Source organism: Salvia miltiorrhiza, chromosome 1, assembly GCF_028751815.1.
Source record: "Salvia miltiorrhiza cultivar Shanhuang (shh) chromosome 1, IMPLAD_Smil_shh, whole genome shotgun sequence".
Classification (NCBI taxonomy): domain Eukaryota; kingdom Viridiplantae; phylum Streptophyta; class Magnoliopsida; order Lamiales; family Lamiaceae; genus Salvia; species Salvia miltiorrhiza.
This window is the reverse complement of record NC_080387.1, coordinates 24959137-24973834: the sequence shown is the minus strand read 5'-3', so window position 1 is coordinate 24973834 and position 14698 is coordinate 24959137. Positions and strand designations below refer to the sequence as shown.

Sequence of the window (14698 nt, the reverse complement as noted above, 5' to 3'; positions counted from 1 at the left end):
TTGTGATGCTTACTTGGGGTTATGATTGTGGGTTATTAGTTGGTTTTCGATTGCTTGTTTGTATTGACATGCAACCCCTAGGATGAAACCTAGGTTTGGATGTGTTTGATGCAAACTGATTGTTAGTTAATTTGTCAATGATGCAATCTTAATTAAGCTGAGACATTACATGAGTTTACATGCTAAACTACAGATCAATAAAAGGTGCTTTGTTGCTTATACTGGAGAACCCTTGGTAGATTCTTGTTGGTATGAGCCTTTAGCTCTCTTGGTAAACATAGTAGTATTCAGTCATTCGTTTAATAGCATATGTTGAGACCTTGAGATATTATTTCCACTTTGAGCATTTTGTTACTTGAATATCTTGTGCGATGTAGTGTTTGCATATAAATAAATACATCTCTTAAAAACTTTTTACTCGTTAGGATTGGAAGTATGCATGGTTATACCCACCATTGTTTTAAGTGACTTTTCTTTTTGTACTGTCATGTTGCATATGGAAACATTTTACGTACTTCATGGAGATTTCACCACCTCTACTTTCTTGGCTGATTGACACTACTTTTAAATATTTATCCACTTGAAGGGCTGGAAGATTTCTGATATGATGTTTGCAACAAGGGGTGGCTTAAATGATGCATGTTCTTCTGTAGCTAAACAGCTTGATAATGTTTACTCCTCCATTTCGGTAAGCTTTTAAATTCTGAGTACTTTTCATTGTGGTGATGGCATAATGTTCCTCAGTATTTTTATTTGTTATTGCAATGTGATACTTAGTTTTCTTTGGTTTTTGATGAAGGACTGCATGTTGCAAGTATGATCTTTTACATAATTGAATCATTCATTCATTCTTGTCATGACTTGTTATGCATCGATACATCACTTAGACCAGGTACTGGGTGCAATTGCAGCATTTTGTTAACCCATGCATAAATCTATAAGCTTTATGTTCCTTATTTTTGTATTGCATGGCAAGTACTGCATTTGAGTGATTGCATATTTATGCGATTATTACTGTTCACGGCTGGTAATTTGTTGCATATGATCATTTGTCCTAGAGTATCTTTTCAGCTCTCTATCTTGTATTGTCTTTCCCCGTGCTTTAAAAGGATATAAAAGTTAAGCAAATTTTCACCTGGGATGCAGTTTAAATGCATTGGATCTGGATAAAGTGTTGTATCATTTCTGTGCCTGCATGAACTTTCTTTAATTTTGCAGGTTACTGAGAGAGATATGTCGTTGAAAATTCACCGAGTAGATTGTAAATATAATGTGGTTGCTGATAATACAACAGCAACGAAAGAGGAGGTGAGGCAAAATGAGTAACTTGTTAGTGGCTCATGTTTGTCGCTTATTTTTCCTGAGCCTGTCAAGTTACTGACTGTAAAATTTGAACAGGTGTCTGTACTGCGAGGTGATATGACATCGATTAGTTTAGAAATCGAGGATGTTACTCGTACAATTCAGATGATGGTAACTAATCTCTCCCCTCCTCGTAACTTCAATTTGTCTCTTTTTGGATATTTTTCTAATTTAGTGATGCCTTTTTATGGTTGATTGGTGGGTCAGAAACTAAAGTTTAAACACTTTCTTGTCAGGATTCTAGGATTAACAGGATGGAAGTGAATCAGGTACTTTTTACTATGACCTCCAGCATTCCGTCTCCTAGTTGCATATAGTTGTTATTCTTCTTTCTAATGATAGTTAATTTTTTAACATTATGTAGGACGAACAGAACACTGGAGTGTGCTACTTGCTAGGCGTGAACTATGCAAGGGAGCTTGAAAAGAGTAAAAGCATGGAGCAAATTGAGGTAAGAATATAATCTTCCTATCTTTTCTATCTGAGACATTACATGAGTTTACATGCTAATCTATCAACCAGAGGTGACAAAACGGTCTTGGCATACAATTTGGACTTTAGCTCTGCTAATTCTCTCTGTCATTTATTGGCACCTTAGCCTTTCTTTCTTTTTGCAGCCTTGCCAGCCTGTTGTTTCTCCCCCTCCTAGTGCGATTGCAGGTTGGATGTCAACTGCTAACCAGTCTATGCCTCATGCCGCTGTTGCTGCAGCTCCTCATGGCCTTGTTCAGGTAAATTGTGAGGCCAATATTCTTATTGTGCTTATTTTTGGAAAAATTCTGCAGTTGCTTACATCTGAGGAAGGGACAAAACTTCAGCTAGAAATATCCGTATCAGCTTCTGATATTAAAGAAAAGTACAAGGTATGAGCCCTGATATCTTGTTGAAGCTCATGCTTCTTGCCAAGTGGTCCATGATTCTCTTTCTCGTTAGACCCAATGTTGCTAAGCACAAAATGTTCAAAATAGCTTAGCCAGTAGTTCTTTGCTTCGAAGTTTAAGTTACATGGCATTAGTAAAACTTGTTTGCCTTTCTAATTATTACTTGTTGTTTGCTTTTTTCAGGACGAATGCAAACGAGTGTCAAAAGAGGAACAAGTTTTGAGATTAGATTTGTCAAATAAGTTTCAAGATGTTTTCTGATATATTGTAAAGCTCCTGCCCAGTTACGAGTATTTTGTGATCTGGAGATAATGTATGAATATTTTGGATGTTATATAATATATGTTACCGATGTCAATGTCATTTTGTTGTTTTAGAATTATTAATTTAATTTTCGAGACAAATAACAGGAAAATTTTAAAAAATATATTACAATTATAAAAGGTGCAAAAAACGGTTATAAAAAGTGCAAAAAATCGTTATGTATTTCTATCAAAGATAACGGTTAAAATCGTTATAAAAAGTGCAAAAAACCGTTATAAAAAGTGCAAAAAATCGTTATGTATTTCTATCAAAGATAACGGTTAAAACCGTTATAAAAAGTGCAAAAAACTGTTAACTATGATTAAAAAAAATAAAAAAAATTCTAATACATAACGGAAAAATCCTCATACATAACGGTATAAACCGTTATGTATAATCATTATAGATAACGGTTTCATACCGTTATGTATGAGCGTCTCTTACCGTTATCTATTCTCACATACATAACGGTTTTTTAACCGTTGTCTATGATACGTATCATAGATAACACCACTATACACAACGGTTTTTTTGCTCATAGATAACGGATAAAATCCGTTATCTATGAGCGTTTTTCTAGTAGTGACAATCTGCTTCCCTCAACCCATCTTACTCCACCAACCCTCATACCGAATCCATGGCGTCCTGCCCACCCACCGGTTCTAGTACGAGTGGACAGAAGAACCTCCTATTTATCAGCCTCCAAAATTCTAATGAAGTTCCTAATCCAATGCCCACAGTAAGCTCATAGACCAAAAATCACTTTCTCACAATATCCATCTTACCAATCTTGCCAACCATTCCTCAACAGCTTTCCAGAACAAAACTTCTAGCTCATCTAAACCGATTGGCACGCATGCAGCCCCCTTCAATCCAACTGATGACTTAACCCCCATTCGCGATTTAGCGGATTTCCTCAATCTCAAAATATCTTACCAAACCAAAGGACAACCAAAAAATCCCAACCAAAAAATCTGGACCAAATTTAATCGATCCCCAATTCCAAAGATACCCAAACTCCAAACTCTTTTTTCTCGCTCTTGGAAAAGATCCCTGCATGAGAAGGAGTACCTTGCCTCACCCTCAAAAGAAGAAGCGGTTGACTTGGTTCAGAAACGTCTCAAGGGAACAAATCTGGAAGATGATACTTCTACCTCACTTGCGTTATCAGCGGAGATTGCTTCTGAGCAATCCCACCGGGCACAATGAATTGCCTCAGTTGGAATTGTCGGGGGCTTGGGAACTAACACGCGCCCTTCGTGCGGCGCGGTATCAAAATAATCTGTGTATGCCCCAGACAGACAGTAGTACACGCTCCTATTGCTTGCAACCAAAGAACAGTCTTAGCAGCAAGTATAGGGTCAATCCCACGGAGAGTGATGAACTACTTTACTCTTCGGGTGCACAAATTGAGTTGTCACGGTCTCAACCTGTTTATCTGCAAAAGTAAACTTAAACAAAGATCAAATATAACAAGGGGTAAGATTTGAGTTAGGTCCTGACTATTGTCGATATTGGTTCGGTCATAGGCATACTGAAGATCCATCCATCCTCCGTATAACCTCAAGGTGTGATCTAAAGACATTGGGGTGTTTCAAGAGATTATACTTCACACTTGGGATGGTTGAGTCCCTTGTAGTCACTTGGTCCGAAGGTCACACATTTCCCGGTCACAAGACAGTGCTTCACTTCTCCTTAGGTAGTAGTCATACCCGTTACTCACCAAGTATGACCCTCACCAACCTTCTCTCCTGAGGTCCTCAACTCCGCACTTTGAGTGACACATGCCTCCCGGACACAACCATTTCCGGCTAGTCAGCCGACCGGTCATAGACATGCTACGGCGCAGTAGTTGTTTCCCTCGTTTGATAACCATAGCTTTATGCCTCGTCACAGTTGATGGGTAGTCGCTAGAGAAGCCCAAAACTGAGGAAGGATAGTGGATCCCATCAATCCTTTCCCCACCTTCCGGATCTACAACGCCTTTTGTTGACGCTGCTCAGCTACTCGGTCGTGGGCATAATGGTTGTCACGCCCAAATATGTCTGCCCTTTGCTTGACGTGGATAGCCTTTTACTGAATGGAGATCATCCGCTAGGCCCTTACTGTCCATGATTCGGCACAGATCCATCCAGAACCACTGGACTCAACCGAAAGCACAAATGCCTCTCGAACAATTACATATGGACAATAATCATTTCCTTCCCTCAAATCTCACCAAGGGAACTACTCACACATAATGAAAAACATAAATGCAAAATAAAATGAACACATGAATGAAAGGAAATTTGAAATACTTGATATAAAAATACTTAAGGCAACAACCTTGGCTTTGTTCGTCACAACGGAATTAAAATACAAAAAGCAACTAAATTGTTTGGTGCGGAAAATGTAAAAGAGCTAAAAGTAAATAGTTTTCTTGGTGAACTAACTAAAATCTAAGTCTAGAAGAGTAATCCTAAACTCTAGAATGTAAAAACTCGTAAAAGACTCCTCTAAAAACTGCTCTAAAACTCTCTGTAAAACTGCTAAAAAACTGCTCTCTGCCAGTCACACATGCTGAGGTTTATATAGCAGTTCGGTAGTAGTCAAACCCTAGCCGACAGACCAAATCTGGCAGATTATTTCATTCCATATTTAGCTTGATCCTTGATTTAATTTGATAGATAATGGATCTCCAACGGATTTAGGGTTGATTCCACACTCTTCCAGATCCTTCCATTGCTAGAATTCGCTAGAATCTTACGGGCAATCTCCTCCACACGTCTTTCCATATATAGCTCCAGCTGCTGACTGCTGTTGACGGGAATGGTCGTACTAGATGCTTTCTTCGGTTGGCCTAATACCAGGTGGTACACTTCGAACGTTCTCGTACCTCGAATGGTTCTGAGGGGTATTTCGCCGAGCTCTCTTCCTGGTTCATAAATAGTCCATTTGTGCTAACTGCGACTGTTGTGATGGCCTTACCAACTACTTCCTTCGGTTAGCCTCCCACCAGGTGGTACACTTCGGAGATTTTCGCGCCTCGAATGGTTCTGAGGGGTACTTCGCCGAGCTCTCTTCCTGGTAAGTTTCACTTCTGGAAGCTTGGATAGTTTTGTTCCAGTAATGCCCATTCTGACCACATTTCGTGCATATGCCCTTTTCCGAGCTTCCTCCTCCTGAATACCTGTTTTCTCCCCTAGAGGATTCAAACAAACACAAAATTCGAAGACGCATCAGGAACCAACCGATAGTTCGTCAGTTTGATTGGCTAATTAAACAAAAGAAGCCTGAATTAATGTTCATTATGGAATCTAAACTTATGGCGGCAGAATGGATACCAATTCTTTTGAAAACTGGTTTCGAGAAGTCTTTTGTGATCGACTATGATAGTGATGTTGGAGGTCGAAAAGGTGGTTTGGGACTGTTTTGGTCTGGTGATTTACAAATGTCTATTAAATCTTCATCTCAGCATCACATTTTGGCTACTGTGAATAATCAGACCAGCCCCGCTTGGGACTTTTGTGGTGTGTATGGATGGAGCAGAACGGAGGAGCATCATCGTACTTGGGATCTTTTTCTCTCTCTTATTCCAGCTGTTGGTGATAGGTGGTTGTGCGGGGGGGGGGGGGAGGGGGGACTTCAACGAGACTCTTTATCATTTTGAGAAAAAAAGGGCAATTTGAAGGCTGATTCGCGTCTGTGCGCGTTCAGGGACGTGGCGGAGAGATGCGGGCTTCACGACCTTGGTTTTTTAGGTGATCCATATACTTGGTCAAACAATAAAAAATGAGAGGATCATATTGCAGAAAGGCTGGACCATTTCTTTGGTAACGACGCTTAGGTTGAATCATTTTCGGGGTATGTTGTTACGCATCTTACTCGAAAATCCAGTGATCATTGCCCGGTGTTACTTTCCATGGACCGAGATGAAGATGAAGATTTAAGACCACGCCCAAAACCTTTCCGTTTTGAAGCCATGTGGCTTAAGAATGAGGGATGTAAGCCTTTGTGTAGTAGGTTATAGAATCTGGGGGTTTGGCGGGTTCGGCGGCGGATTTCCAGGAAAAACTTGAGGCTATGGGAGTAGAGCTTAAACAGTGGGAAAAATAGAAGTTTGGGCATATTAAAAAATGGTGCAGAGAGCTCAGGGAGGAATTAGGGGAACTTCAAAAACCCACAAATTACCCTTATACGAAAGACAAGTAGAGAACTGTGGAAGCCGAGCTTGATGATCTTCTTTACAAAGAGGAGATAATGTGGAAACAAAGATCCAGAGCTGATGGTTGGCAGAGGGGGATAGAAACACCGGTTTTTTCCATAGGGTGGCTGAAGGTCATAAAAAACGTAACCATATCCATGAGATTCAGAGAAGAGATGGCACGACTACCCGTAAACCCGAGGAGATGGATCTTATCTTCAAATCTCACTTTTAGGAACTCTTCTCGGCTGGCCCTTATCAGAATCCCGCAGGCATAATGCGTTCCATCGAGCCTGTCATGACTGATGACATGAACAATGCTCTCACTAGCCCTTACACAGTGGGAAAGATTGTATGTACTTTGAAACAGATGCCCCCTCTTAAAGCCCCGGGGCCGGATGGTATGCCCACTATCTTTTATTCCTCTAGTTGGTCTTATGCTAAATTTGACGTTATCCCTCTAGTGCTTAATATTCTTAACCATGGGGCCAATCCTGGTCCGTTAAATTCAACTTTTATTTGTCTCATTCCCAAAAAGAAAAAGTGTATTCTTCCTGCTGACTTCCGCCCCATTAGCCTGTGTAATGTCATCTATAAACTTGTTTCCAATATTATCACTAATATGCTTAAATTGTGTCTTCTTGATGTTATCCATAAGAGTCAGTCTGCGTTTGTTCCCGATCGTCAAATTACTGATAATGCTCTGTTGGCTTTTGAAATTTTCCATATGATGAAACTTAACAAAGCTAAATCTAAAGGGTGCCTCACGTTTAAACTTGATATGGCAAAAGCGTATGATCGTGTTGAGTGGAGTTTTCTTGATGCTATTGTCACAACCCAAAACCGTTTACTACCTTTGCAAATTTTATTTGAAAATTTATTGTATTTTCGAGATATTAAAAATATAAATCTATGAGTCGAGTTTGTGATGAATTATCTAGTCGCGCCCCTAGCTAGATGTATGACTCTAAATTCTAGGTTATACCTATAGAAATAAAGTTTTATATTCCAAAAATATTTTTATATAAATTTGGGCCTAAATAAATTTATTTACTTAAATATATTTATCATGGACATTATATTAATTTTGGATTAAGAATAAAATATTTTCATAAATTTTGTTAGTGTTGGGCTTATTGTTATTAATGTGCCAAATTCTTTTGCAATGATCCTAAAACAATTATTCAAGTTTCAACATTTATAGTTTATTAATGATTTCAAGGATTTGGATACCTTATTTTCGTATCTGCAAATTAACAATTTCTACTCTATTTATTTACATTTGTTTAAAGAAGTCTCCAAGCCAGCCATTCCTATTTTTATTCTTATCAGATATCTAACCGCCCTAATTAGATAAATAACTTTAAATCATAGATTATGTTCTTAACAATAGAAATTTATTTTATACTTATATACATTAACTCAAGATTTAATCATGAATAAATATTTGCATAATTTCCTACTTTTGAGCCATAGACAAATATTTACATAAAATTATTAAATTGTTGGGCCTTATATTTAAAGTATTTATATAATTCTTATTTAATACTAGGCCTTTTATTATTGTCCAAATTTTATGATGCACCTAAAATAGTTATTAAGTTAAAATATTTATAACTTATCAACTAAAAGAATGAGAATTGCTTGTGCAGACTCCAATCCATATTCCATATTTTATTCGCAATTCCATTTGTATTTAAATATTCAATTCAATCTCTCCATCCTTTTTCCTCTGAAACTTATAAAACACAAAACACGATTCGATTTCCTCCTTAGCCACACATATCAGTATTCGCAGTATTTGACAAACATCACAGCATGCCAAACTTGAATTAAATTTCCTTTCCGTAAGATTTGATTTTCTTCCACAAGCAGCAAATTTTTGATTTCTTTCACATTCAAATCTTTGACGAACGAGTATATTCAATCTATTTAAACCTCAATTCCTCATCCCCAACTCACCTCTTCATCTGTTCATTTAACTAAAATCTGCAGATTCTCCCTACGAATCCCAGCTGGTAAATTTTAATTATTTTTGCAAAGTTTTTATTTATTTATTTATTTCATGGTTTCTCATTTCTGCCAAAAATCAAAACTTTACAACAGAATTTTGTTTTCAAATCAAAATATGCACACATCCTTTTACTGTAATTTCCATAAGGAAATCAAATAGAATAAATCTTATAATTACATGGAAAAAGGAAATAGATAGAGAAAAAGGGGGGGAAATAGAAATAGAGGAAGAAGTAGATCGAAGAAAGAGTGGCGATGGGGTGCTGCCGCGGCAACGAGGGCGGCGGCCGGCGGACGGAAGCAGGGGCGGTGGCGGAAGGAGACAGGAGCAGGGCGGCGGTGCTATGGTCTCGACCGTGCGTCTCTGATCAGGAAGAGGGAGAAGGCGGCTTGACCGGCTTGTGCTGTCGACACGACGGCGACAAGGGTGCGGGTGCCGCTGCTGTCGGCCAGGAGGAGGCGCTGGCAGGCGGCGAGGGACGCCGGAGAAGAGGGAGGCGCGGTATGGAGAGGGACCGAGAGAGAGAAGGAGAAGAGGAAATGGGGGCTGCGTATGAGTGTCTGAGGTGAAGATTGTGTGTGAGTTTAGATTAGGGGAGTTGGAAGAGTGGGCTTGGGCCAAATGGGGATTTTAATTTCATGGGCTGATTTTATTTAAATAGCTGGGTTTAATTTTTAATTACCTCATGGGCTCACTTTCACATAAGTAATTGGGCTTAATTTTAATTATTTTGAGCTGCATATTTCTTTTAATTAAGTTGAATTTGTCCTTAAATTATTTTACTAATCAAAATTTTCATAAGAAATTATATCTTATTTTTTTAAATTATTAAATCAATGATTTTAATGGTCTTATATAAAATTCTCAAAGTTTATATTATTATTTTAAGTTTAATTATACCCTTATATGTTATTATTTGAATTTATCTGACTAGGTGCGGCGCGACTAGGATATGAATTTTAATTGTATTACTCAAGTTAGCATTCAAGTTGAAGTTCAAGTTCAAGTTAAATTTCCAGGTGTGGGATTTATTTCAGTACATGCACGTGGTTAATATTTGTCCATTTTAATATTATGTGTTTACCGTATGTGTTGTAAAAATATTTATCGCTAGGGGCCAGCATAATTGGTCCAGGACTTCACCGTCCTTGGTATGCCACAATGCGATTTCATGTTACAGGGTTGCAACCATTATATTGTCGCCAGGGGCCCACATATAGGGTCCGGGACATTAAAGTCCTTGGATTGCCACAGTGCGTATGGAATTTATGTTACGTTATGACAATATGTGTTACCATTTTATTAACATGGACAAGTATTGCATGTTCCCACACTGAGTGTACCCTGTATGCTCATCCCATATTCAACAGTTTCAGGTGATTGATATCGGAGGCGCGTGGAGAGTCGAATGGGCGCGTCGAATCTATTTAAAGATAAATGTTTCTTAAAGCATATTATGTTATTTCATGTGATATCTTTTGGTTATGTAAACTCTGAAATTCTATACTATTTGAGATTTGTGTGTGATTTGTCTAAATAAATGTTGTTATATTATTTTAATGTCATGACTTGTTTAATTTATATTTAAATTCATTTCAAATATTTATTTAAGAATTTATATCTTTACGAAAATATATACATGGATACATACATAATTTTTAATTATATAAAGATTTTATTTTGTTATATTTTCCGCTGCTAAAAAGATATTATTTTATACTTAGAGTTTTTCCTTAGTAAAAGTTTTATTAATTAGTTAATTATTTTTCTGACATCTTCATGTCGTGCTTTGAAAATAAAGTTGTTTAAATTTATGAATTCAAAATCAAGTTTTATATTTAAATACATTATTGAAAATTTTGATATCTTATAAATCGTTTTAAAAGTGCTTTAAAAACCAATTTTATTTAAAGATTTCTTTTTCTTAAAATTATTTTCGAAAATATTTATTTTAAAAGTGAGTTTTAAATTATTTTAAGACTTCCGCATTAAATATTTATTTAAATTTTATATTTAACTTCTTAATTAGATTAGGGTGTTACAGCTATGATGAGACAACTTGGTTTTCATACCTCTGATGTGGATCTTTTGATGAGATGTGTGTCTACTATTTCCTTCCGTGTGCTTGTAAATGGTTTTCCGGGTGATTTCTTTGTGCCTAGCCGTGGCCTTAGGCAAGGAGACCCACTTTCGCCCTTCTTGTTTCTCTTCTGTGCAGAAGCTCTGTCAGGTTTATTGCGCCAAGCAGAAACTAGCCACCTTATTCACGGAGCGCGCCTTTGCAGGACGACACCTCAGATTAGTCATTTGTTATTTGCAGATGACTGTATTATTTTTGGAAGAGCCTGTGGTAAAGAGATCGAGGAAGTTCGGTCCATTCTGAATAGGTACGAGGCGACATCGGGGCAAAAAGTAAACCTTGACAAATCTGCTATCTCGTTCAGTGGCGGGGTGCCCGAGTTATTGAAACAGGAGTTGGCAACTCTCTTGGGTGTGAGGCGAGAATCTCAGCATGGGAAGTATCTCGGCATTCCTAGCTCGATGGGTAGATAAAAAGCTGAGATTTTTCAACTTTTGGTAGATCGAATCAGGAAAAAGGCAAAGGACTGGAAATGACGTTATTTATCTGGAGCTGGAAAGATGGTTCTCATCAAATATGTTCTTCAATCCGTTCCAACTTATTTAATGAGTTGTTTCATTAATCCTGATCAGATTTGTCAAAGGATGAATAGTATTGCAGTTGGGTTCTTTTGGGGTCAAAAGAACGATGAGAGGCAGATTCACAGGAAAAGTTTGCGCAAACTTTGTGTTCCCAAGAATGGGGGGGGGGGGGGCTGGGTTTTAGAGATCTAAGCCTATTCAATCAAGCTATGCTGGCAAAGCAATCGTAGCGGACTCTTCTTAATGATTCTACTCTTTTTGCCTTCCCACGATCGGATTTCCTAACGGCTAAACAAGCCCATAATCCATCTTTTATCTGGAGAAGCTTATTAGTCGGGAGGGATCTATTGGTGGAGGGAATAACTTGGCGGATAGGGAATGGAAAGAGGATTCGTATTGGCAAAGATGTGTGGCTTCTTGACGGCAAAGGTAATTTCAGTGCTGCAAGAGTGCAGGACTAGTGGAGTGAGATGAAGATTGAGGAGCTTTTGTTGGATGACCTTTCTGCGTGGGATATGCAAAAAGTGGAGGCGATCTTGCCCCGGGCAGACTTGTGGAAGATTAATGAAAATTTTGTGGTCAATTCGGCTTCTCCGGATTGACCTTTGTGGCCAAAAGGTAAGTGTAATTCTTACACAGTTAAACCTGGTTATCTGCTTGCATGTTCTCTACGCAATCGCCCAAGGGCGGCGTTTCTCTGGGAGTCTTCTCCGCTCCGTCTTTCTCTGGCACACTCGAATGACCCTTGGAGTTTAGTGGAATGATTTGGAAAAATTCGACGTGCCCCGGACAAAGAAGTTCACAATCTTTTCGCCACCCTCTTATGGGCTTGTTGGTATACTCGTAATCTTCTGGTTTTTCAGGATAAGTTATTGTCTCACATTGAGTGCTTTTCGATTGCTGGGAGAGCCATTTGGATAAAACCGCTATGTTCTAATGTTGAGAGCTCTAAACCTTCTCGTGTTGTCTGCACTCGAAGAACACAGTTGAAGATTAATTGTGATGCGACAGTTGAGATTGGTGTGGGAATCGGTTTGGGTGTTGTGCTACGTGATGCGGAGGACAACCGACTGTGGTACAGAATGGGCTTCCTCAATGGGGTTTTCACGGTGGTGGAAGGGGAGGCTCGTGCTGCTCTTGAAGGTCTGCGTTTTTGTGTCGAGAAGGGTCGCTCGGATGTCATTGTGGAGATGGATTGTCAAAGGCTTTTCTGGTGCCTTTACAAATGCGAGGATGACCTTTCCCTCATCGGTGATATCCTCAAAGAGATCCACAACATTTCTGATACTTTGAGTCATGTGGTTTTTAGCTGGTGTCCAAGAGAGGAAAATTCAGATGCAGATAGTTTAGCAAAGTTAGATTTTGATTCTCGTTCTGGTTTTGTTTCCTCCAATGTTTGGCCTTTTGCTGTAAACTCTCCTCTAGTGTTTTAATGAAAGGCTCTGTTTTCCCTAAAAAAAAAAATACCGTGGATGCAGTTAGAGGACACGTCCCAATTCTTATACTCGTGATTTTAAGAAAGAATAAAATTAAATTAGACAAAATTCAAGTTTTTTAAAAATATTTCTTCGTAATTGATCACCTAATCAAGGGGATACAATCGATTCAGTAATCTTTTAATAGTTTCTGGGTGAAGCTATAAAACAATTTATCGCTTATCGTTCAAATAATTTTTTTAATATTATGATAGAATATTATTTTAAACGTAGTGCGAATTGCTTATATATTAGATACCTCTTATAATTCTAAAAAAAAAACTTTGCCCTTCGAAAGTATTCGAAATGGGTCATTTGCAAATTACAAATTAACATATGCAATATACTTCATCCGTTCACGAAAATGACCCATAAATATTACTCTCTCCGTCCCACTTCAATAGTCTCACTTTTTTTGGGCACGAAAATTAAGAAAACTTATTTTTAGTAGGAAAGTGATAATAAAGTGGTGTGGTCCACACAATTAAATATAATTTTTTTATTCAAAAAGGAAAATAAGTCTATTCGAGTGGGACGGAGGGAGTATTAAAATAAATTAGGATACCTTTTAATTGATGAATCAAAATGATAAATTAAGACATTTTTTTCGTAAAGGGACGAGTATCATTTTACTATACAACTTCTCTTTCCAACTCAGAGCAAAAGGGCTTTGAGAGGCCCAATCAGCTCTCGACAAATAATGAGCACAACAGTTGACCTTTAGAAGTCTTCCTCGTTTCATTGTCGGCTGCAAACTACCAAATTTTTTCACGTATTGCTATCTAATTTAAATATCTATAGAAAACAATCAATTTCATATATCATCTGAAAAACGTGACGGGTGATTATTATATAATTTCAAACTTTGAATAATCAAGCAAAAGCTAACGCAATTGCACAATTTTTTTAAAGTATGTCAGCTGCGAGCCTGCAACTAATTAGCTCTCCGTGTTTATATTCAGATTTAAGTAACAACTCCAAATGGTATAAATAGAAAAAATATTTCTTTCGTGATAAATTAAAACAAATCCTTAGCGACACCTTTGCCAGTTGTTGGATATCGAATAGGTCTTTCTATACCAATATATACTCTATAAACATTTATATGTTGTAAATATATCTTCTAGATATATGTTATGTGTGTTGACCAAGAAACCTAGAGGGAGAATAACACTTGACATCTTCAAGCCACCGGAGTTGACTGTCCTCCGTTCACACCGGACGTGTGTGAACGTTCACACCGGACGTTCACACTTGGTTTAACACCTATAAATATGGGTGTGTTGTGAACTTCATAATTACGATATTTTGTATTCTCTACTATATTCTCTCGCTTCTCTCTAGTTTATAACACGTTATCAGCACGATAGTTCTAGTTCTCTCATCTCTCTAATCGATTGACTCAATGATGGAGGTATGCCCTAGGAAAGAATCGTGTATTTCCGATAAGGTAATTCATATTCGATTATAGAAGTGATATTCGAATTGTTACTTTGAAATTGTATGGTTTTCCACCATCAAATGATGTCTCACAGAACACCTGATATAGTAAGGTAAATTGAATGTCTTACTTCTGAATCAACTCAAACAAAAACGACAACAATATTGAAGTGCCATCAATTAATTTTTCTAGATAATTAAAAGCTTGCTTAGATAATTGTTGCGATTCCAGGAAATTATGCATATTAAACCAAGTGTGTGGTCGCCTATACATAATGAATCATGTGTATGTGGATGTGGTGTAGAAGACATACAAGAACATAATATTTTGGATGAAATAACATGAGTATAGGAAGCTACTTACTTCACGCTTGTCCGT

General features: G+C 37.8%; 1 protein-coding gene and 1 long non-coding RNA gene across 2 annotated transcripts; both read left to right on the top strand.

Annotated features, from left to right (window-relative positions):
- The first annotated feature begins 279 nt into the window (after positions 1-279).
- On the top strand, positions 280-2606 carry LOC131006436 (uncharacterized). Its single transcript, XM_057933604.1, has 7 exons — positions 280-688; positions 1219-1308; positions 1399-1473; positions 1599-1631; positions 1727-1813; positions 1980-2225; positions 2427-2606. Exons 1-7 carry the CDS (start codon positions 605-607, stop codon positions 2502-2504), a joined length of 693 nt encoding a protein of 230 aa, XP_057789587.1. The 5' UTR covers positions 280-604; the 3' UTR covers positions 2505-2606.
- A 7043-nt stretch (positions 2607-9649) lies between these two features.
- Positions 9650-10303, top strand: LOC131006433 (uncharacterized). The gene is made up of 2 exons (XR_009095524.1): positions 9650-9762; positions 10114-10303. It is a non-coding gene; the product is annotated as an uncharacterized LOC131006433 (long non-coding RNA).
- The last annotated feature ends 4395 nt before the right edge of the window (positions 10304-14698 follow it).

Excerpts from the sequence above, each read along its gene's own strand:
- LOC131006436 (XM_057933604.1), top strand. The coding sequence starts at position 605 with ATGATGTTTGCAACAAGGGGTGGCTTAAATGATGCATGTTCTTCTGTA. Across the intron at positions 1,632-1,726 it reads ACAGGATGGAAGTGAATCAG|GACGAACAGAACACTGGAGT; the intron begins GTACTTTTTACT and ends AACATTATGTAG. Across the intron at positions 2,226-2,426 it reads ATATTAAAGAAAAGTACAAG|GACGAATGCAAACGAGTGTC; the intron begins GTATGAGCCCTG and ends TGCTTTTTTCAG.